The 24,745-nt window shown below is 39.2% G+C and overlaps 1 protein-coding gene across 2 annotated transcripts in view; it reads right to left on the reverse strand.

Annotated features, from left to right (window-relative positions):
- The window catches only part of cactin, a 44,903-nt gene that overhangs the window by 11,795 nt on the left and 8,363 nt on the right, over nucleotides 1–24,745 (reverse strand). For both annotated transcript variants that reach the window (XM_039766884.1, XM_039766882.1), the window contains exons 2-6: nucleotides 18,504–19,011; nucleotides 17,922–18,017; nucleotides 9,269–9,414; nucleotides 9,026–9,188; nucleotides 8,462–8,576 (exon numbers count right to left, since the gene is read on the reverse strand). In XM_039766884.1, the coding sequence (XP_039622818.1) occupies nucleotides 8,462–8,576; nucleotides 9,026–9,188; nucleotides 9,269–9,414; nucleotides 17,922–18,017; nucleotides 18,504–19,011 (1,028 nt within the window). The remainder of the gene's footprint in view (nucleotides 1–8,461; nucleotides 8,577–9,025; nucleotides 9,189–9,268; nucleotides 9,415–17,921; nucleotides 18,018–18,503; nucleotides 19,012–24,745) is intronic.

Below are 24,745 nucleotides of genomic sequence, written 5' to 3' on the forward strand. Positions count from 1 at the left end.
GGGGAGGCAGCATAAAGAAGAAGGACGCCTCACGCCTGGACAAACTTGTTAAGAAGGCAGGCTGTATTGTAGGAGTAAAGTTGGACAGGTTAACATCTGTGGCAGAGTGACGGGCATTAAGCAAACTCATGTCAATCATGAAGAATCCACTGCACCCACTGAACAGGATCATCGCCAGGCAGAGGAGCAGCTTCAGTGACAGACTGAGGAGATCGTTCCTCCCCCACACTATGCGACTCTTCAATTCCACCCGGGGGAGTAAATGCTAACATTACTCAGAGTTATTGTCTGCTTTTACATGCATTTTTATTATTATTTAATTTAATATTGTTTTCTGTATCAGTATACTGCTGCTGGATTATGTGAATTTCCACTTGGGATTAATAAAGTATCTATCTATCTATCTATCTATCTACAACTCCAATCAACTGACATGCAGGTAAACAGACTTGAGCTGAGAAAACTGTGTGCCGGTGGGGGATGTGATAGCAGGCTGCTTGCTGCTTATCAACACATTTACAGGACAAAAGACGCTGATGGAGAGGTGCGAAGCGATTTAAGGTGGGACAGATCTACGGGTTTTTTTGCAGGCTCTGGTAATTCTAGTGTTAAAGTGGAGAAGGACAAACAAACTGATTGCCTTTACTACACTATTGGCACGTAGACTTATCTTGCTCAATTAGAAGAATCCTAACTCTTCTCTTTTAAGTCAGTTGGTAACTGATGTTTTATATTATTTGAAACTGGAAAAAGTCAAATTTGCACTTTGGGGATCTGTGCAGAACTTTTTTAAAACCTGGCAGGATCTCATCAATAACATTTTAGAATAAGCATTTAAATTTGAAGAAGCATGTTCTCTCCCCTCTTTTACTCCATTTATCTTTATTCATTTATTAATGTACCTATTTACTTATTTTTACTAGCTTAAAGTTTTACTCTGCTGGCCTAGCTCTCTTTCTCAGGTTGGGGGCCGATTTGTTTCGAACCTTTTTTTGTAAAGTTGACTTATTTGTATGGAATGTTATTTGATTTCAATAAAATTAATAAAATAAAACAAAAAAGAAAACCCATGCAGAAATGGAAGAATGTGCGAATTCTGCATAGACAGTGACCAGTTGTGGGACTGACTCAATATGAGACAACAGTGTTGACCACTCTATTACTGTGCTGTCCTAAAACAAAGAATAAAGTGAAATGACATCAATAGGGTAGATATTTCACTCTCACCGTGTAGAGCTTTCCCGTCAGTCTCTGGCACTAATTTAGTCTGCTATTGAAGAGCTCACCTCCACACTGATGGATAGTAAGTGGATGCTAGGAGATTAACAGGTAGCAACACGCATAGGCTGAATTCCAAACCGCTCCCGGCCCCCATCACAACGTGCAAGCTTTGTGTGGTGATATATGGATGTTGGCAAAGGAGGTGGGATGAAAGGTAATAAAATGACTTATAGGGGTATTTCAAATGATAGCATTACAGAGTGCTGAAAACTAAACATGCAAGGTCATTCCTTCAGGCACTACCCGGAGCTCAAATGATTGGGATGCAGACGGACTGATACAGTATTTTAAAAACCCAAAGACTTAGCTCTTGCCTCACCACCACAGTCCAATACAGCTATCAGTAATTGTTCCTGCTGACGGCTTGGAATACCTCGTGATCATCAACTCCTCCACTTGGAACAGCAAATCCCCTTTAACCTGCCAGGAGTAGGTTATTGTTTCCCAGGAGAGGCCCAAGGCCTCAGATTTGAAGGTGCCAGTTCTTAGCCTGACTACGCCACACTCAGCTAAGACATGCTAAAGTGCTCTTGCGGTTGCAGTTTCAAGGGGCTGCTCTTAACTGGTTCATGTCAGATCTTTTTGGTAGACACTTTTCAGTGACTTTCAATTCCTCTTTTTCATCTTCTGCTCCTGTTAAATGTGGTGTTCTCTAGGGATCCATTTTGGGTCCTATTTTATTTTCAATTTATTTTCATCCTATAGGAGCTGTTTTTTTTATGAAGGTTATTGTTTCTTTTCATTATAATGCTGATGACACGCAGGTTTATATTCCTGTACGTAACTCTGCAATGAATCAGATGCACAGTTGTCTTGCAGAACTAAGATCCTGGATGGCTGACAATTTTCTCGATCTTAACCAAAATAAAACGCAAGTGCTGATATATCGCTGGTCCTCCTGCCAAAGCTCAGATTGGTTTTGAACTCCTTGGCTCTTTTGCAGACTTTTGCAAACCTCATGTTCGGAATCTTGGGGTTATTTTTGATAGTAAGCTCTCTTTTGAGAAACAGATAAATTCTGTGGTCAAGAACTTCCTTTTCCAGCTTTGTCTTTTAGCCAAGGTTAAGCCTTTTTTTTTATCTCCTAGAGACCTTGAGAAAGTTACTTGTGCTTTTATCTTTTCCTCGATGTGATTACTACAACAATGTATTCTGGGAATTAGCAAATCCCTAAATTCAGGTTGCAGTTGGTCCAGAATGCTGCTGCCCGTTGTTTGGGTAGGGCAAGACAGTTTTGATTCTGTTTACTTCAATTTTAGCCTCTTTGCACTGGCAGCCTGTTAGTTTCAGAATTGATTTAAAAATTTTGCTGCTGGGTTTTAAATCAATACATGGGTATGCTGCCACCTATTTATCTGAATTGTGTGTTATACACCAGCCATCCAGAGAGCTTAGATCTACCGGTCAGACGTCTCTTGTCCCTCGTGAATTCTTCACCTAATTACATTAAGGAGTCACCTCAATTGAACTGTCTAAAACTAAACTGAAGACGCATTTCAGTTCCATAGCTTTCTGTGACCTTCAGTGATACTGATAGTTCCTTACTCTTTTCTTTTGTTTCAATTCACTGCTGGTTTGTATTGTGTTTTATTGTATTTTATTCTATTTATGTTTATTGTATATTTTATTTTAAAGACCTTTGGCTAGAGCACTACTGATGTTGTTTTAAATGTGCTCTATAAATAAATCTGACATTGTGTAGCAGAGCTCATAATTTGATGAGGCCAATACTACCTCATCATTTGTGAACAGCAGAGGTTCAACCTCCAAGAGATATTATACTCCAGTCCGTAAGATTAAACTGTAGAAGTTTCTAGTGTCAGCCTGTACTTTTATATTTTGTCCTCGAAAGAAGACAAAGTCCACATACTATTCCCACCCTAGACAAACTTAACTGTGGGTATGCAAGCACAACTCTCGCTGGATCAATAATTAGCACACAGCAGTAGCCCAGGAACAATACTTTCTTCTAGCACCTTCCACATACAATATACCACAGGGTATGCAATTACAAACACACGCAGACAGGTTTGCTAAAGACTGTTGACCACTCAAAACTGTGTGCTATTACAAATAAGCTAGCATGCCGTTCCAACGCACAACGGTATCCACACTGACCAACAGTTTAAGTTTAGATTCAGAAGGACAAGGTCTCCATTCCCATTCCCTAGTCACAAGCCTCCTCAAATCTTAAAAAAATGAAGGCCGCCACCAGAGTCTGACAGTCCTAAGGTTCCATCATGACATTACTGAAGTGGCATGTTAGCCAAAGCATCCACATAATATTTACCTATTTCTCATTTGGCCCTGCAGACCATGATAGAGGAGCTTTTCGGCCATAGTAGTAGACACCATGCTAATGCTTTGGCTTCAACGGAGGGGCAAATACACAGGTCTAAAAATTCCATTATCTTCTCAATAACAGCCCCAGCAGGAAGGGAACAGCTGGGGTAACATCCTTCCTACCATTTTTGAGTCATCAGATGTTTGGCCAGGATGTTTTTCAGACCACTTGAAAGTCTCTCTGTGGCCCTGTCAAACTCCTTCCACAGATAGGCCTCTGCCCCATAATGGCTCCTGTCACTAAGCGTCTCGGTCAGCCACTATCTCTAAGAGCCTCCTTCTAAGCAAGGCATGGAAGGCTCTCATCTTGCAGGAGTCGTTTTTAATTAACAAAAAGACAGAGGCACTACACTGTTAAGACCACCAGTCCCATGGTCCATTTTTTAAGGATGGTCAGAATGCCGTTTTAACTGTAAATTGGCAACTGCATGCAACCGACTTTTCACATATACTGGGAGTTAGGAAATGTAATGTTCTCCCAGAAATGTACCTGAAAATGACAATCCAGGGAATATTTTAAAGAGGTTAATAAATAACAACATTAAGATTTATTAATATGGTTGTTTTGTTAACTGATTTATTAATGCCCTGTGTAATGGTGATGATAACAGTCTGAAGTTGTATGTACGTAACGAGATCACCGGCATTTTGAACATTACCTAAGGGAACTTTGTTCTGAGACTTGGGGCTCACCCTTTGGACAAGGCCTGGAGATAAATGAGACCCTCTTACCAAGGGTGCACCATCTCCCTGGGGGCCATAAGATATCAAGCCCCTCACAAGGCAGAGAACAGGCTTCAGTTATGGAATTTGTGTTTAAATGGAAACAGGCTGCAGGTCTACGCTTAAGAGTAAATACTGAGCTAATGGCTGCGAAAGAGTTCAGCCGTCTCAAACAACTTTCAAAATAAAAACAGGAAAGACGGCTAACATCACACCATTCACAGAAATGGACCGACCATCCTGACATAGGTGGCATTATGCAAGATAATCGTAATGTTTTCTGCTTCATCTACATAGTAATATGTGCAGCGTTGCAGGATATAAATACACCTGCTTTTATTAATAAACTAGTCGTCCCCTGCGGCATCATCCACGTAGTAGTGACAAAGGACAGTCTACTCCTGACGTCACTCTTCCCCCTCCCCTCTGTCTGGGATTAGAGCAAATATATCACTCCTGCAAGCGAACTACAATTCTTAGCGCAATCAGAGAAGTTGCAAAATCAACCGGAATATTTATAGAAAAAAAAAAAAAAAAGATCTAAATTCGTTAAGAAGTTCTCTACGCCCCAAGGCAGACGTGTGAGTGAGAAGGGCCCCGATGGGTCTCTCTCGGATAACCATTGCCTCATTATCTGTACTTCTGTTATTTGGAGAGGAGGTTAGGAACATACGCTGATACAGCGCATTGCTGCAGCCACCACACCACAAACCAGCTCAGGATCCAGATTAGGACCCGAGTGCAGCCATGCAACGGGTGACACCTCAGCACCACACCAGTTCAGATGGAGTAGAACGGCGGGAGGTTTTTTTATGGTGGCTGGAGTGCCAATTCTGCCACCAACTCCCAGGTTTTTCCCTGCAGGTTGGAGGGCCTTCATGCAGGGCTGGATGCAGACTAACGTCATACCCAGGAAGGATTATTTGGAGAGGACGGAGTAATTGCAATTAATAAACATACGCAAAAAGTTTGAAATAAAATCTGTTTTTTAATAATTCCACTGAAAATAAAATAAATATAAAAAATTGAAGATTAATTTGTATAGTTTACACTAAGTGACTGAAGCGTGCATAAATGGAAATAAGCTAATCGGTGGTTAATCTTCTAATTAATCAATTTCAGAAAAGTAATTGTAAAGTAGTGTCTCAGAACTCGCAAGATATCTTATTTGCTAATATAAAAATAACTAAAAATAACTTAAGGAAAGAATACATTGTTCTTTAATATACATAAGATATTGCAACAGTCCTTGAGGGTATGTCTGGTATTTTCGAAGCTAAGGTGTTTTTCACAGTCAGGGCATGCTGTTATTTGCTCCAGACGCTTGCTTTGTTAAGAGTTGTGTGATATCATAATTTTACAGAGGGAGGAGAGAAGAAAAAAAAAAAAAAACCACACACATCATGCCAATAAAACTGACTTTAAAGCAGCTAATTTGGCTGTTGCCTTGTTTATTGTTTAAAGGCCCAGTCAAATTGCACAACTTTTTCAGGGATTTTCAGTTGCAGACTTCATTTACATAAACTTACTGCAGTCTCGGTAATCCGACAAACCCGGCAACGCAGTCCAACCAGTCTGAGACTAACCAATACAAAATCGATTTTCATTTTGTCTCAAGTCATGGGGTGGGCCCTGTGTACATTACAGCTAACAACCAGTGAGCGCTCACCCTGAAGTAGAATGTATGTACACAGGGCAGCAACACGGAATCAGAACTACGGGTGTTTCGAAACTCACATACTGTACACAAGTCAGGCTCATCCGACTGATACCACGATATTCACACAAAAAAAGGGGAGAAATTGCAGCTGAATTCACTATACCTATAAAACCCTAAGCATGGGCGTGGGCACTGGCTCCATCAGGCAGCAGAGAAAACAGCAAGTGCAATACTTTGGAAATGTGAAAATGTGCTCTGAAGTCGACACACAGTCACAGAATCCAACATTTCAAGAGATTTCCGGTTGTGTAAATTGAACGTCTAAGGCAAGGACAGCAGTAACTGCAGTCATCAAGTTTGACATCCCCTCTGACTAGAAGTTGTGTAATAAGACATTGGCTTAGACAGCAAAAGACTATCTTTTGTCAAGAGAAGGACTCGAGTTATCTTCTGTATTTACAGCAAACACACTCTGGACACTGCTGATGTAATATGTGATTGGAAATGACAAATAATCCAGAAATGAAGTGTGCCTGTATCCATTTAACACAAAACAGCACAGAAAAGAGCACGCTTCAGATGTGAAAGCAGAATGAAACAACTGTGGCGATCATAGTTTTGGGAGTGGGGGGTATATACTGTATAGCATTGCAGTTCTGTGGTGTACTTTATCATCAATACACCAAGAATATTTTTAAATCATATGGTTATTCATATTTTTGTCCATTTTGTTTCCTGTAAGACAAAGTTCACTGCTCTCCAAATACATGGCTAAAATTCCTTCAGTGACACACCACACTAATTCTCATGTGAAAACTGAAAAAGCTTGTGAACATTTCATTTTTTATTTGTGTAAACAGAGCAATAGTTACCGCAAATATCAACATGGCTGCAGCTGTTTTCAAATTGTTCATACAAATTGTTCTTCTCATGTTTATGTAAATGTTTGGATTTGGACTTCCATAATTCACCAGAATGGAAAAAGATTAATATGAAACACGCAGCTTTTAAGCACTGTAGTATAATATAAACCTGTGCTATCATATTTATTTCCTAATTGTATGTATGTTAGATAGACAGACAGATAGATATGAAAGGCACTATATAATAGATAGATAGATAGATAGATAGATAGATATACTATATAACAGATAGATAGATAGATAGATAGATAGATAATGTGAAAGGCACTATATGATAGATAGATAGATAGATAGATATGTGAAAGGCACTATATGATAGATAGATAGATAGATAGATAGATAGATATACTATATAACAGATAGATAGATAGATAGATAGATAGATATACTTTATTTTTAATAAATAATAATTTTTAAATAATAATTTTTAATAATTTATTTAAGAATCTTTTTACTGTTTAATATGTCTGCAATCAGCATTACATCACTCAGTACAAAGACAGTAAAGTTTTGAAGGAAATGGCAGCTTGACTTCACAAACGCTACTGACATTTTAAAGCCATACCGCTGGCCAGCTTACCACAGCTTACGTGACCCGCTGCCATTGCCCCACACAATGCTTTCATCTTTCTGCTGACTTGATTGTTGGGGGAAAAAACGCTTTTGCATTTCAGTTCATGTTAGACGTGGCCATCACTGATGGAAATGCTCCAGTGCTGTATTCAGATGACAGCGAAGTCGCTTCTGTAATTTAGTTATGAAAAAATGTCTGCAGCAACTAATGTCTGCATTTTAAACATTACTTTACGGTTTATTTACTTCCAAATATCCTATGTTTAGTGTCAGTAAGTCGCAGACCTGAGGTAGTTGTTTCAAGCAAGAGTTATGTAACCACATATGAAGTTTTATTTACTTTATTTTAAGTCTGTTCCTAAAGTTTTGCTCACTAAAATAACTGGCTGATCTACCACAAAAGGTGCTATCTTCTATATTGTTCAACACAAGGAAATTAAAGATTCAGTTCTGACATTTTAGCTCATACTTGTCTTTTTGATCTCAAACCCAGAAATCTTCAGTAAACAGCAAAAGCCAATGAGATGGACTTGCCATTCTGATACGTACAGAGGGGAATGTATGTTACAGGCCCCAAAACCACATATGGTCACAGTCGCCCTTTCCCAATAATAGTGGTAACAAATCCAACACTGTACTGCACAGACATTTATTCTTGGTGGACATTTCCCACTTGTGCTACCCATCGCCTTATGTGTTATATTTTCCTCTTTCACTGTTTTATGTTAACTCCTTCTTGTCTATTTATGCTGGCCTTGGTAAGGCTTAGTGACAAGAAAAGTTTTGTCACCCCCATTTTTCCAATCAGATGTATTGTTATAATAAACATTTTTTGTCTAAGGCCATCCATACATCCATCCATATTTGAAACAGCTCACTTCAGCAACCCAAGCACAAGAACCACAGTCAAGAAAACCAACAGGGCGACAAACACAAATATGGCCGCTTAAATATTTACCTGGCCCTTTCCCAGAAGCTTCCAACTTGCGGAGCTTGTTGATTTCGTCTTCTGTGATTGTAGTCATGTCCCTCCAGAAATCTACATTCTTCCCTTGTTCTAGTTCCATGTACACCTAGACAACAAGGAGAGAGGTCAAGTTTCTTAGCCAGCTTTGAAGACAGAGAACTAGCCAAAAATAGAGAAAGATAGAGGAGAGAGAGAGAGAGAGAGAGAGATACACACACACAGAGAGAGAGAAAGAGAGAGAGAAAGATACACAGAGAAAGAGAGAGAGAGAGAGAGAATGAGAGAGAGAGATAGATACACACACAGAGAGAGAGAGAGAAAAAGAGAGAGAAAGATACACACACAGAGAGAGAGAGAGATACACACACACACAGAGAGAGAGAGAGAGATACACACACAGAGAGAGAGATACACACACAGAGAGAGAGAGAGAAAGACAGAGAGAGAGAGAGATACACACACACACACACAGAGAAAGAGAGAGATACACAGAGAGAGAGAGAGAAAGAGAGAGAGAGGAAAGCAGCTTGACTGCAGCAAAGCTCCACTTTCTACCTTGATGTCCTCCAGCAGGTCGTCCATGTCGGACACAGTTAAGCCAGTCAGGAATGTGTAAGGCTCATGCATTTCAACAGCAAGGTCGTCATCTTCTGCACTGATATATTTAGCCAGTAGGTCAATTGGCTTGGCCCTTCCATCACGAATTCGTATTTTTGAGCTGTGAGAAAGAAGTCTATGAGTTGAATAGTTAAAGACACCCTGTAACCAAGTGTTACCACAGTGCAAGAGGGTCTTTACCGCAGCTTGGCTTGGTGAAGGTGGAAGTTGTCCTCTTGCTCTGCCCATGTCTTGAAATGCTCAGCCTCCTTCTCACGCTGCAGCATTTCCAGCTCCTGTTCTCGCATGGCCTTCTCGCGCTCTCGTTCTAGACGAAGTTGTTTGACCTGCATGTAGGTGTGATAATGAGAATGACAATAACTTATTACTTACATTCACATTCAAAAGTGTGATCTGAATCAAATATTGCAAGTAGCATATCTGAATAGGACTGATGTGTAAATGATGGCAATCTAAACTGGATGTCTCTTCTCTTGTACAGGTTTTGAATGTGAAAGCAACCTAAATTGGTGTGTCAACACTCTTCTAAATTAATACATACTCTAATACTCAGATTTTATTCACTGTAGAAAAAAACAAAAGCGGGCTAAAGTTGATCGTATGGAAAGAGATTATTACAATATCTTTATTAACTCAATAGTTTTTTTTAACTCAAAAGAATGTCACAATATCATCAGTGTACTTAGGTATAATCTTTTAAGTGCTCAAATTGCCAGCCTCCATTATTTATGCATTCCTGCAGTCTACTTGCTAATAACAATAATAATAATAATAACACAAATAATACAAATAAATACAATAATTAATAAATAATAATAAATGAATAAACTTTGTGATTTTGCACCCTCACAACTGTAAACCTACTTTTGCCCACCCCTGTATATTGTGTTCATATTTTTATGTACAGTATATCTAGATATATACATTCCTTTTACAATGACAGTCTGGCCTGATCATTGACTGTGTGGAGTTTGCAATTCTCTCCAATATCTGTATAATGTTTCCAGTAATATCCCAAAGACATATATTGGTTTCACTGGTAACTCTAAGATTGCCCAGTATAAATGAATTAGATTCTGTTAGTGTGCTACAAGACTGACTGAGAACTTGTCCTGGGTTCACAGTCAGACTTGGGTTGTAGCTCCTTGCCCTGCAGGGTATAGGGCTGAAACGTTAATCAAAATACAATACATGATGTCTCAACCACAGGGGCATTGCCAATTTCAGGGTATGTGTTCCGATAAATAGCTGAATGATATTAAAAATGTCCGGTTTTAACAGACTGCCCATCTAATAAAACATTGCTCTGCTGACACGAAAATCCGTACAATATACTTATATGATATTTATAAAACTCTAGGGAGCACAAGACCCCATAAACCCTCCAAGGTAATTTACAAATAATAAAATGCTCAAAACTGACAAAGCTTTATTAGGAACTTGAGTTAAATTTGAAAAGCATCACAAGGGCAACTAAGAAACAGAAAAAACCAGACAGCACTGCCATTTATTTTTTTTACACTTAAAGCACTGGGTGGGCACTAAGTGATCTTTGTGAAAGTTTTTTTATCCTCTGTGCTCTGATCCCTCCCTGAAGACAATGAGCTAAAGCAGTCATTAAACAAAGGAGGATGGGTTTTAAGTGTGGGCATGCATGCCACACAAGTGTTCCGGTTTGGGACTAAGAAAATCTGGTTATCCTATAATTTACCATCACAGTGCCACAGTCACCAGATATCCATAATGGTCAGTGGCTCAAATAAAGCTTGCCACTCAATTCTGTTACTCACTAACATCTGTCAACATTGAACAGCTTTGTAAATCCCATTTCATGAACATTACTACACCCAGACATGTTCAAACACCGAAAGAATTACAAAAGGGTTTTATTTATTTATTTATTTATTTATTTATTTAGGTTATGTTAATTGGCAATTGCAAATTGTCAATGTGTGTGAACATGGTGTGCGTGATTATGTGTGTGCCTAGGCCTGTTTCCAGCCTTTTGCACTGTATCAGAAGGAAAGGCTATGGCACCCTAAACCCTGAAATGAACTGAGAAAGCTCTAGAACCGGCCTACTGAACTCAGTCCTCTGAGGACTACAGTACCTCCACATTCCTCAAATGTACCTGAATGTTATGCCATGCGTACATTTTCTAACTTGTTAGGGATAGCGAGCCACCTAAATATTCCATGTAAAGAGCAAAGGATCATTCTGGCCAACTCCACAATATTTTTAACAAATAGACAACTCCTTTAAAGCTACAATTGGAACGATGATTCAGTGTAATATTGCCACTTTAGTATTTATTGTATTACCCTTTATTACATGACAGCAACTCCTACAATGCAGACAATGTATGGTGTCCTTGGTTGATTTGCATTGATTTAATTGCACTTAATGCTAGAAGAGGTTACCAGATGATTTACCAAACCAAGTTTTAAGTTCTGACTGTGTGAAAAGGCAAACTGGGGAGGTGGACAAAATACTGTAATAACCATGATATTATATTATATACTAGCTGTCCCCCACGGCTCCACCCACGTAGTAGTGAAACAGAACAGTGAGGAGGTCCCTGCCCAGCTCCCCACTCCTGATGTCACACTTCCCCATCCCCTAAGCCTGTAGTCTCAGTCTCAGATTAGCACAAATATATCACTCCTGCAAGCGAATTATGATTCTTAGCACGATGAGAGAAGTTGCAAAATCAACCGGAATGTTCAAGCAAATTACGGAAAAAAAAAAAAATCTAAATCCATTAAGTAGTTCTCTCGTTCGCTAGCTAAACAGAGGTAAGGAATGTCCCAAGGCTGGCGTGCGAGTGAGGGGGGTCCTGTCCACTTTCGCTCAGCCAAATTTGTATCTCTCGGATTCGTGCAAATAAATAGGAACCGCAAGCGAACTATGATACATAGAGCAATGGGAGACATCGCAAAACCAACCGGAATGCTCAAGCAAATTACAGGAAAAAAACTCGATTTTAAACCCGTGAAAAGCAGACAGACAGACATTGAATTTTATATATACAGTAATCCCTCCTCGATCGCAGGGGTCGCGTTCCAGAACCCCCCGCAATAGGTGAAAATCCGCAAAGTAGAAACCATATGTTTGTATGGTTATTTTGATATATTTTAAGCCCTTAGAAACTCTCCGACACTGTTTATAAATATTCTCCGCACAGTTATACAGTAAACCCTTGTTTATCTCGGTTAATCGGCTCCAGACAGATAAATGAATTTCCACAAAGTAGGATTCTTTATTTATAAATCTAATATTTTCGCAGTTAGAGCATAGAAAGAAAACCTGTTTACGACCTTCTAAATACGTTTTTTAACATTATTAGAGCCCTCTAGACATGAAATAACACCCTTTAGTCAAAAGTTTAAACTGTGCTCCATGACAAGACAGAGATGACAGTTCAGTCTCACGATTAAAAGAACGCAAACATATCATCCTCTTCAAAGGAGTGCGCGTCAGGAGCAGAGAATGTCTGAGCCTTACGTCACAATTTTTTTATTATTCACGGTAATACCGTATACCGAGGTAAAATGGGGAGGAGGTTTGACGGTATCAAAATTTGGATACTGCCCAACCTTAATTTAGATATGCTTACATTTAAAATCTGCGAAAGTCGAAGTGCGATATAGCAAGGGATCACTGTATATATATATTAGCTGTCCCCCGCAACTCCACCCACACTGTAGTGAAACAGGACAAATTTTTAAAATCAATAAACTCGCTAGCTAAACAGGGGCAAGGTCCACTCCAAAACGTGGCAACAGGTAAACCACTTGAATGGAGGCTGGCGCGTGAGTGAGGTGGGCCCCGCCCAGCTCCCTACTCCTGACGTCACGCTTCCCCCCTCCCCTTGACCCGCAGCCTCTCTTTCAGATTAGCACGAATACATCACTCCTGCAAGTGAACTATGATACTCCGTGTGATGAGAGAAGTCTCAAAATCAAATAGAATGTTCAAGAAAATTAAACAAAAAAAAACATGATCTAAATCCGTGTTCTCTCATGAAAAGAGGACAGACAGAAAGAAAGAGACAGACGTTGGATTTTATATATGCTTTAAAATTCTTTAACATTAATACATTTTCATGTAGAAAATTCCAAGGTGCAAATGCTTTGTGTACTGGGTAACCTATGTGTTGGATTTAGGAAAATAATCCTACTAGAATGCAGGGCTCTTTATAATGGCAAATCACTCCATCTTTGATTTAAAATGCACTGTTCTAGAAATTGACAGGCCTCATCCATGGCAGGGAACTTCAATAACCAAGATCTATGTTGTGAAGCGAGATGGATCCAACTGTAGACAATCCACAGCTCCACACTTCAGCTGCTCTGCTGGGCAGCCAATCGGATTGAGGTCTGCAACTATCAGTGTGAAGCCTTCTGGGCTCATAAACTTTCCCCTGTATCCCATTAGCTTAAATGAGACCTTTGACGTATCAATGTTCCGCTGAAAAGTATACAACCTAATGCTGCGCTCATGTGCTCTTGGACTTGTGACGTTTCTCCTTCTTACTTCAGTGCATACACGTGGGTTTCCGGTCAAACAGTTCTGGAAAAATGCGAGGTTGCTGCCGATTTGTTACTTGGTCTGCAAAAAATGCAATTAAAGAAACTGCATTTTTTGGAAATAAAGAACAAAATAAACGTATTCAATGTGTATCATTTCCCTCCAATTACAATCCCACCAAAAAAATGCATTTTGGGCTGACCAGGTTATAGGTTTTATTTTAAATGATTCATTAAGGTAAAAAGTCAGCATTATGTCACAACTCAGGCACTTCAGGTAGCTTTGTTTTGAGTGAATTGTCATTCCAAGCTAAGCTTTCAGATGCCATTTCTAACTCAACAACTCTGATTTACTGTCTGTCCGACAGCACGGCCTGCATCCTATCTGTTACTTCAGGGTCACTGGGCTGTCCTCCCTTCTGCTTTTACAACACACAGCTTGACAGCTAATGCCGGGCACACACTGTGTGACTTTTAAGCCTGAAGAGCAACTCATGCCTGATGTTCAAAGTTGGCAAAGCTTTCATTTTTATTGGCCATCGTTTCATGTACGGTATTTGGGGTGTTGGGGGTATTCAGATATTGGGTTGCAATGCCCAATTGCTCCTTAAAACTGGTGAATTTCTGTCATTTCCAATTTACTGATGTACCTATCAAATTTCATTGTGCATCAACTGCAGTATATTGTACATTGGGTACTACTGTTGTCATGCTCATTTTCACATTTTTGATTTCAAATGTCTAAATACCACATAGCAACACACATACAACTTAATGGCAAATAACAAAAACATCTTAGGAATTTTTTACTGGAAGAACCCAAAATAACACATACAACTGTAAATTACATACACTAAGTACTTCTAATTCTCTCTGTAAAAAAGGCTGACCATACTGTCCACACACCTCAGCCATCTGTGTGTCCAGTCACACGTTTTTCATTTCTTTGAACTTTTTTTTTTTTCTTTTCCACTTTTATACCAGGACAAGAGTTGGACATGGAGCTCTTTCCTTTGTTGACATATTGAGACACCTGCAATCCAACTACAATCCCAATTGCTCAATTGCAAAGAGTTTATGAAAGATATTGTTGTTGCTTTTGCTGAATCTAACATTTGGCTTAAGAAAATGAAGAAACACTGTCTACTTTTGATTAAATTTTGTAAGCATGCTGGTGTATTACAAGAAAATGGGAACAGCCTACAGCAAATCCAGTACTAGACTCTCATGTATTTCCACTGAGCGGTGTCTCTAAGATGGCAAAGATAGGCAAAATAGGCAGTTTTAAGTTCATGCAGTTTCACTTCACGTCAAATGAGGACTTTTGGTAAAGCTCAGTATCTTTAAATTTGTTGAGTCCTGAAATACAATTTAACTAGTGCTGGGCAGCAATTAAAATTTTTAATCACAATTAAATTGCAGACAGTCACAACAATCACACTGTCATGTGCAAAATTCAATAATGAACTCAAAAAGTAGTATATTGCACGTATTTGGTTTGCAAACACTTTAAACAAATCTAGGTGATTTTTAACAGCACTATTCTCTTTATATAGCAGCAGTTCAAAATATTTCCTGTAAATCTCAGTTTAAACATTAATATAATCAAATCAAATATAAAACCAAAGCTATTTGCCACAGCCAGGGCATTAATGTTTTATCAAGTTTGTTATAGAAAACCAAGTTACCCTCAGAGTACAGAGCCACGATCACAACATTATAACAGACACCTTCCGAGCAACAGCAAGTTAACATTTTTAAATCTGTTTTCTTTTCTTATCTGAACAGATACCAGCAGAAACATTTTCTTTTATCAGGGAGCAACACAAACAGTTTATGTTCAGTAGCAACTCTTTGAGGGCTAATATTTTTTCCAAAAAATAAAAAAAAAAAAAAGCGCACAAACCAATGGTTTCACACAAAAATCAAAATAAACGTCTGTTGCTGCTTGTTGTGCCTGCTGTCGGTGCCCGTTTGCAGCAGCTGCGCGGGCGGCGGCTCACCAGCCAGCAGGAATGCACGGTGGGCTAGCTGCCTGGCTGTCTTTGTGAGTCAGGGGCGCAGGGGTGACAGTCGCAGTGAGACACAATATGGTTTGTACCTCCCAGGCGAACATTGCCATAGGTGCATCAGCTACACGAACGTGATTCAGCACCATGATCAGCTGGGGACCGATCAGCTGATGCCGGTACCTCACTTTCGTTTTCGATCTACATCTCCAGATCACTTGCATCAAAATCAGAGTCCAATGAGTCAGCTTCAGCGATAATGCGAAAAAAGTCATCCACGGATTATTTTGCTTTGAGCATTCACTTTGGTATCTCTCCACATGCAATTTAAGAAGCTGTTTACTCTTCGCTACTCATGCATGCGCAGGGAATCGAGGTCAAATCAGCAAAGCTAACTTTCCTTTTAGCAAAAGCGTATCAAAAAGCGCTGTAACGAGAAGATCACTGATCTCTGTCGATCGCTAGCGAGACTGAGGCTTTCCAAATAATAATAAGAGCAAAGATGCGTTAATATGCAATAAAATAATTGTCGGTGTTAATTAATTAATGCATTAATGTGATAATAACGCGTTACCTGCCCAGCCCTAAATTTAACTAAAGTAAAGTTATGAAGCAAGTTAATTTAATACTTTAAGTTTATATGAAACATTTAAGATAATTAAGGTTAAAAGTTTCAGGTCTAATTGTTTTCCACTTGTACTACATTTTTTACTGGCAATTTAAAAGAAGTGTCACACACGTGCGCATGGGAGGCAGCTAAAGGGCTTGAGTGAAGGCAGTTCGGAGGCATGCCGGGGTGTGGCAGAGTGCACTGACTCTTTTTCTCCCTTGCCTGTAGACCATTCCCTGTGGATTTCACCTGGCTCTCCTGACATCACTTCCGGGACTGAGCCAATGGAAGTCAGCCACACCAGCTCCAGTCCCTCTGATGTCACGTCCGGCTATGAACCAATGGTGGAAGACCACGTGCCGGATCCATATGACCTCACTTCCTGTCTCCCCCTTTAAAACCTGCCCCTTTTCCTTTGTTTCCTCAGTCTTGTTTTGGACTCAGTTGAATGCACTTCAGTGCTGATTATTTGTCAAAATGACTTTTGCAGCCAGGATACATTATACGGGTGGCTGCCCCAAACCTTTATCTGTCCATGTCTCGTTCTTGTGAGAGAAGCTATTTAGAAAATACTAAAAACAAAATGATGCAGTTGCTTTTTTATTTGAACCTATACTGTAAATTTCACGCAATAGAAATTAAAAACATAAAAATGTGAATCACACAAAAATAAATACCAAAAATCTGAAAATGAAAGAAATTAAAATGGCAATTGATAAAAAAAAATGTAATCCATATGGCCCTACATATTTAACCAGATTTAATCTGTACCCCAAAACTGTTACTGAATATTTTATCATAATGTTAAATATGCACACCAACTCTTGAGCATTCACGCAAAAAACTTGCATTCAGATGCACAGTGCCTTAAACTGCTCCGGGATACCTAATCAGCAGTAATACTTGTTTGAATCTTTGATTAATAAAGGTTGAGATTTTAGTCACGGGGCCTCAAAGCTGTGGAATGATCTGCATGCTAATTAATATAAGAGATGACTCTTCAGTTTCAGCTTTTAAATCTTGGCTGAGAACTTAATACTTTAGTCTAGCACACCCTGCCCAGAGCTGCTGATTAGCTGTGCATACTGCATTTCTGTTAGTCATCTGTACAAAAATGTAAGTTTCATGCTATTTTAAACTGTTTTTAACCCTCCTCTATTCTGTGTCTCTTCTCTGCATCTGAATCTGGATGTGGCATTTGGTGCCACTGCTCTACTGCCAGGCTGCACTCCTGCATATGGACAAGTCATCCCGGATAAAGGAGTGTCGGGATCATCAGCTTCATTGGTCTCATCAGATTGGACGGCCAGCATAAACTCCACTACAGAAAACCCAAGAGCGGAAAGGCGGCCAGTTGGCGGTGGTCTTCAGGACTGTTAATTTCATATTTGACTTTTTCTTTAACAATTTGAATCTCCGCTGTTGTCAACTGGCCACAGTTTATCAATTAATTAATGAACAGATATTGTTGGTTTCAATTTACGTTTAATCAGTTTCTACCTTGTTCTTTAAGTGTTTTAACAAATCTGCATTTATAAGTGTACCAATCCTGTATTTAGTTATTAGTTTATTCTATACTTGCATTTTAAGTGAGAATTATTTACTGAAATCTGCACCTGCACTCAGTAAAGAGTGCTATTCAAAAAGAAGTCGTATTGTATTGTACACATGTAGGCACACATTACCTTCTGGAGCTCCCTCCGGTTTTCCTCTTGGATGTGTTTGTTGCGGTCCTTCAGCTCCTTCTCTCCCAAGTGACTGATTCCTTTCTTTTCCAGTGCCTGCAGAGAGATCAGAATGATTTAGTTAACACCATGGCACTGTTGTTAGGCTTTATATTGCAGAAATGATCAGTTGACTAATCCAGTGAAAATGGTCGGTCTTCTCAAACACTTAAGCAATAAATGGCCGGTGTAAAGCTCCTTGTATAGTTGACTAAATGAGCTTCTGCATGTCCTCACCAACTTAATTTTAAAGCCAAACACTTCAAAGCTTACTACACTTTTCTGCACTGCCAAGATGTCCCTTAAAATCCCATAGTTCCTTCAGAGGCGCTACTGCTTTAGACTACTTGAATGAGAGGAGGAAATGTAAGACAAGGCTTCTGTACTCTTGGAACATAAGATGAGTATCCTGTCACTGATGTTACACTTCTCACCTGAATGGAACCACAAACACTGGCAGTGCCCAGTCCTTCAGACCACATGTCAAGAGATTCCACCTATAGGTGAAGAAGCCCCAATAACCAAGTGACACACAAAACACACCTTTTGCCATTTAAAGGTTCCCAGCAGATTGTTGTCTCCAAAGGGGTTATCAGCATTGGTATAACCCATGTACTCCTCACTCCAGCCCATCTTCTTCCTTTTCCTTCGCTCCTTGGCCTCTTTCTTTGCCAAGCGCCGAGCTCGTTTCTCTTCAGGGGCTTCCAATGCCTTCATCATCTCCTTTTGTTTATGCAGCTCCTCTCTGGCCACATGGGCATCCTCCATGGTCGTTCCCATTGCTAGATGGCTCTCTGCTGCATCACGGGTGGGTGACTCTGAAGACACTGAAGTCATGGAGTTTCTTGATGGAGACCTCCGGTGCCGGGAAAGCCAGTCCTGCAGAAGCTGATCTTTCCTGTTGCTGGGGCTTGCTTCACGGCTTTCTTGGTGGCACCCAGTGCTGGACACAGATGAGCTCCTTGATCTGGATCTACTATGTTTCTTTGTCTTTTTCTCACTTTTGTGTTTTCTTTTGTCTTTTTTGCGTTTATTTTCACTTGATCTGGGCCTAAAAGAAAAATCAAAATGCAAGTTAATACAATGAAGATTAGTTGCTGTTGCCTATTAAAGTCCAATGGTCATGTGTGTAGAAGAAATGAGGCTGAGGAGCCTATTGGCTATGACACTGGTGTTTAAACCATAAGTAAGTGTCACTGAACAAATACATCAGTCAAATAAATAAATATAAAACAACCTGTAACTCTCAACCACCAACTCCCCAGTAGATCGGAGCAGGATGAACTGCAGTAAACTTTCTACACACGCAGTTTGACTTCTTTCACATTTGTTTGCTATGCAGACTTGTGCTAAGATAATTTACATGAATTTTTCCACCATAACAAACAAACGTTTTAGAAATCTTTGCAAACAGAAATAACAGATATACATATGAAGTTAAGTCTATAATTATTTATACGATTTTGATAATTTTGTTTGGGTTGACTGTACAGCTTTCCCCGCACATGTGGAAACACGGTGTGTCAGAGGTCATCATGGTAAAGTTTCAACTCTGAACATTGAGTTTCTCTTGCTGTTTTCTAGGAGTGAACATGGGCACATCACTCTCCATTTGCACCAAAGAAGAGCTGCGAGAAGTGATCAACGTTTTATGGGCTCAAGGTGCACCCGGGGCTGAAATCCTTTATCGGTTCATCAGAATCAGGGTAAGGACTTGCTCAATGTTGTTGTTGGTAGTGGACGTGGACAGGTGTCCACCTCCTTCCTTGTGCTAAACACTTGTCCAACAATTTTCATTTCAATTGCATTTCATTTCCTATGTAAGGCTGAACAATTGTTTTGGTTATATTTGGCCATTTGAAAATCCCGTTTTATAATATACTTTAGCTACGCAAAGCTATGCATTTTTGTGCTCAAGTGAGCCTCCAAACAACGTTTTGGCTAAATGTATTTAGTCACAAACTGTGTAGATTGTTGTTAGCTGTTAACATTTCTTAAACTTGATGATGTTTTTTCTCAAGGAGCACATTGGGGAAACACAGTTTGAAATTGACAACCATCATTTCATGCTTATGTCTTTAGTTCTGTCTAAGGCTGCACCATATTGCCAGACTGAATACTCTCAAATTACAGGATCTGAGTGAGCGAGAGGGAGTGTAAGTCTGTCGGAGATCAGTGAGGTTGGGGGGAGCTTTAAATGTTAAGAGCGGGATTTAGTATTGTATTCAGTAGTTAACAGGGAACCAGCAAAGCCGAGAGTGAGAGTAGGTGTAATATGTTCAGTGGATTCTGGCAGCAGAATTTTGAAGAAGTTGTAAGCAATGGATAAGTTTCTGTGGGATGTCAGATAGAATAGCATTACAGTAATCTATACGTGAGGTGGCATTAACCGATACTTCAGTAAAGTGTTGCGTAACAACAGGACGAAGTCTAGAAATGTTTCGGAGATGGGGGAAAGCAGCCCGAGAAATGTTGCTTATATGGGAGGAATTATTTAATAATAATAATTATTACTATTTTTTAATTATTGCCATTATAAGTGTATAAATGGATATAAATAATTGCATTTAAACGATTCGCCAAAATCTGCTGTATGTAAACGATACTGTTTTAAACGTTATTGTTTTTTCATCAGAAAACCCGGTTTCCACGTCTACCTGTATTAGTTTAAATGGCACTTCTGCCACTCGCAATAAGGCGGATGCTCTGACGTATCGTTTCGACTGGGAAACACAGTGAATGCGGCGTCTATCTATATATGTCTATGGTCTAGAATGGCACAGACTTCGGGCGAGAGAGTGAAGCGAATGTGAAATGCAAAGTACTCCACAGATGACATTTTGTGTAAATTTTATTATTTTGAATTGGACTCTGACTTGCTGGACTATGATTTGGTACAAGGGATCTGGAGATTGAGATCTAAAATGAAAAAATATAAGATCTCAGCATCACAGTGCAAACCACATACTAGCTTGGCAGACCCCGTCTCACATTGCATTTAACAATTTAGAAATTTTAATCCTGTAACCGAGCAGGATGTCTCGACTTTAATTTCTAAAATTAAACCTATTACTTGCTCCCTAGACCCAGTGCCAGCAAAACTAGTAAAAAGTGCAATGGATGTTTTTACAGCGCCTATTCTTGGCATTATTAATGGTTCATTATTGAATGGCACAGTACTGATGCAATAAAAGTGTCAGTCATTAAACCGTTACTTAAAAAGTCAGACCTAGACCCACATATACTTAATAATTATAGATCCATTTCAAATTTACCCTTTCTCTAAAATACTCGAAAAATTTGTTGCCAATCAGCTTCAGTCACACCTTACACATCACAATTTATTTGAGAAATTCCAGTCTGATTTCCGCACTGGTCATAGTACAAAAATGGCACTAAAGCGTGTTGTAAACGACATCTGATATCTTGTGACGAAGGTAACTCCACTGTACTTATGTTGTTAAGACTTAAGCGCAGTGTTTGACACCATTGCCCATTCTACTTTACTGCACAGGCTAGAAAATGACATTGAGCTTACAGGCAGTGTCCTTGCCTGGTTTAGTTCTTATTTATCAAATTGAATCCAATATGTACAGAAGTGTGCTGACAGTACTCCATCATTATACACAATGGTGTTCCGCTGGGCTCAGTACAGGGACCTTTACTGTTTTCGCTTTACATGCTTCCACTGGGATCTCTCATTAGAAAACATAATATTAATTTTCACTCGTATGCAGATGACACCCAGCTATAACTTTCTTTTAGACCAAATGAAGTTTCTCCGATGTTATCTTTAAATAATTATGTTAGTGAATTAAAGGAGTGGATAAATAAGAACTACTCATCTTTAAACACTGATAAAACAGAGATGTTAATTATTGGAGGGAATGATGCTGATCACAACAATATTTTGTCATCATTTAACTCCATTGGAATTGCCATTAATTTTACTGAATCAGCCCACAATCTAGGAGTTATCTTTGACTCTAGCATGTCATTTAAAGCACACATTACAAGGTTGTCTAAATTATGTTTCTTCCATCTTAAAAATGTTGGGAAAATAAGGTGTTTTCTGAGAAATTAATTCATGAATTTATTTTTAGTAGGACTGACAACTGCAATGTGGTGTTCACTGAATGTTCAAAATGTTCTTCACACAGCTTCCAGTTAATCCAAAATACTGCTGCAAAAACAAGAATAAGAAAATACAAACACATAACTCCAGTTCTTAAATCCTTGCACTGGCTCCCAGTTAAGTTTAGGGCAGATTTCAAAATCTGCATTTTAACATATAAAGCCTTACATGGCTAAGGTCCGGCATACTTGTCTGAACCTATCATGACTTACAAACCAGAGTGCACATTAAGATCTCAAGATGTCGGTCTGCTTAGGATTCCAAGGATTAATAAAATAACAATGGGAGGTCGAGCTTTTAGTTACAGGGCCCCTAAACTGTGGAATGGTCTGCCTGCTACTATAAGAGATACCACTTCAGTCTCAGCTTTCAAATCCCGGCTGAAGACTCACTACTTCAGTTTAGCACACCCTGACTAGAGCTGCTGATTAACTGTACAGACTGCATCTCTGTTGTTAGTCATTACCACTAAAACACAAGTAATATCCATCCATCCATTATCCAACCAACACAAGTAATAGGATAGTTATAATTTGTTACTACCCCTCACCTATTCTTTCTCTTCTTGATACTCAAATGTGGTACTCGGTGCCACGACCCACCCGCCAAGTTGTTTTGCCCGCCCAAGGTAAAGTCATCTCTGATGGAGGATCGCAGGAATCCTCGGGTAGAGGGTTCCTTTCATCGGATTAGCTGGCCCAGCACTGACACAGCTGTGGAATGGCCAATAGGGGGAGGCAGCTTGATGGATGAGGTCTCTAGGACTCTGAACAAATCCAAATCATATTATGGGATATCATCTGCTGTTGAATTCTGCTCTGTACTTGTAATATTTCTATTATACTATTATATTGTATTTAGGAATACTTGTGTTCTATTCTATGTATTGAATTGTATTTATGATTTATGAGTTTTTTGGAAAAATATTCAGCCCTGCTAGAAAAGAGACACTTTGAACCCAAACCATTTCCAAATAATTGAGCCATTGTTATTTTTTTAACCAACCAGCTCTTATTTGATAGCTTCCTTCGTGTCTTTATCTGTCTCCATCCTGTCGCTGCCTGGAGGAGTTACCAAGTGAAGCAGTGGGGCAGGGTGAAGTTGTGCGAGAGACAGATGGGGAGAAGAGAAAGGCAAACTGGTGGCTGTAAGAGTATAATTTTAACTCAACATAGAATATATCGATATAAACAATATTGCCTCATCCTATATCTTGTATGAAAAAAATGTTGTTAGTTTTCAAAAACTTGGTACATCGCCCAGCCTTACCGTTTAGTACTTCTGATCTCTCAATAATCAAGTTTTCCCCATTACAAACTGCTCTGAACAGCGTGTAAGTGTTGTAATCAAGCACAGATACACTCACTAAGCACGAGTGCACTGGTAAATCAGAGGTATTTACATCATAGGACTAACATGCTAAATGCTAAACACATTTTTAGGAGTTTGATTCCAAACAGCTTTTTCTATAAAGTGTGCATGTATTTCTTTTCAGTTTACACCAGCTTCCAGAAAAATTGAAAAGTATAACTCATTTTGTAAATACATGTAGATCATCTGATATTTACATGCCAAAATGGAGAGTTGTGACTTTCTGAAAATATTTTGTTTTCAAAAGTGTACTGTGCAAATATTTATATACCCAATTAAAATTCAACCGTACAGTCCAGTATTCAGAGCACACAAAAGCTAAGCAAGCAGCATCAAGTTCCAGTAACCTTTAGGTCTGTAACACAGTTAACCAACACCTGTTTCTGCTTTAATTCATGTCTGGATGAAGCAGACTTTTGAAAGCAATATTGGACTACTGTAGTCACTGCATTTTATTTATCAAAAGACATGGCTTTGATTAAAGCTGAGCATAGCAAAGGTTTTTAAATATGATCAATACTGAGGGTAAGAGAAGTCATCCACCCTGCAATTATTCTTCCAAAGTTACGATGCCTTTACTTTATTCCAAACTAGTAGTCCCCTGCGGCTCCACCCGGTTAGTAGTGAAACAGGACAGCGAGGAGGGCCCTGCCTGGCTCCACACTCCTGACGTGACACTTCCGCCTCCCCTTGGCCTGCAGCCTCAGTCTCGGATTAGAGCGAATATATTACTCCTGCAAGCGAACTATGATACTTAGTGCGATGAGAGAAATTGCAAAAATCAACCGGAATGTTCAACCCAATTCTAGAAAAAAATGTGATCTAAATCCATTAAGTAGTTTTCTCGTGAAAAGCGGACAGACATACAGATGTTGGATATTATTTATATTATATATATATATATATATATATATATATATATATATATATATATATATATATATATATATATATATATATATATATACACACACACATACTCAGCAAAAAAAGAAACGTCCTCGGACTTTCAACTGTTTTTACTTTCAGTAAACTTAATGTGTAAATATCTGTATGAACAGTAAAAGTGTCAACACCATAAGACATAAACTAAAAATGTTTCACAATGTGTCCCTGAATGAAGGGAGGCTCAAAATCAAAAGTACCAGTCAGTATCTGGTGTGGCCACCAGCTGCTTGAAGTACTGCAGTGCATCTCCTCCTCATGGACTGGACCAGATTTGTCAGTTCTTGCTGTGAGATGTTACCCCACTCTTCCACCAAGGCACCTGCAAGTTCCT

The sequence above is a fragment of the Polypterus senegalus genome, chromosome 10, assembly GCF_016835505.1.
Source record: "Polypterus senegalus isolate Bchr_013 chromosome 10, ASM1683550v1, whole genome shotgun sequence".
Lineage (NCBI taxonomy): Eukaryota > Metazoa > Chordata > Cladistia > Polypteriformes > Polypteridae > Polypterus > Polypterus senegalus.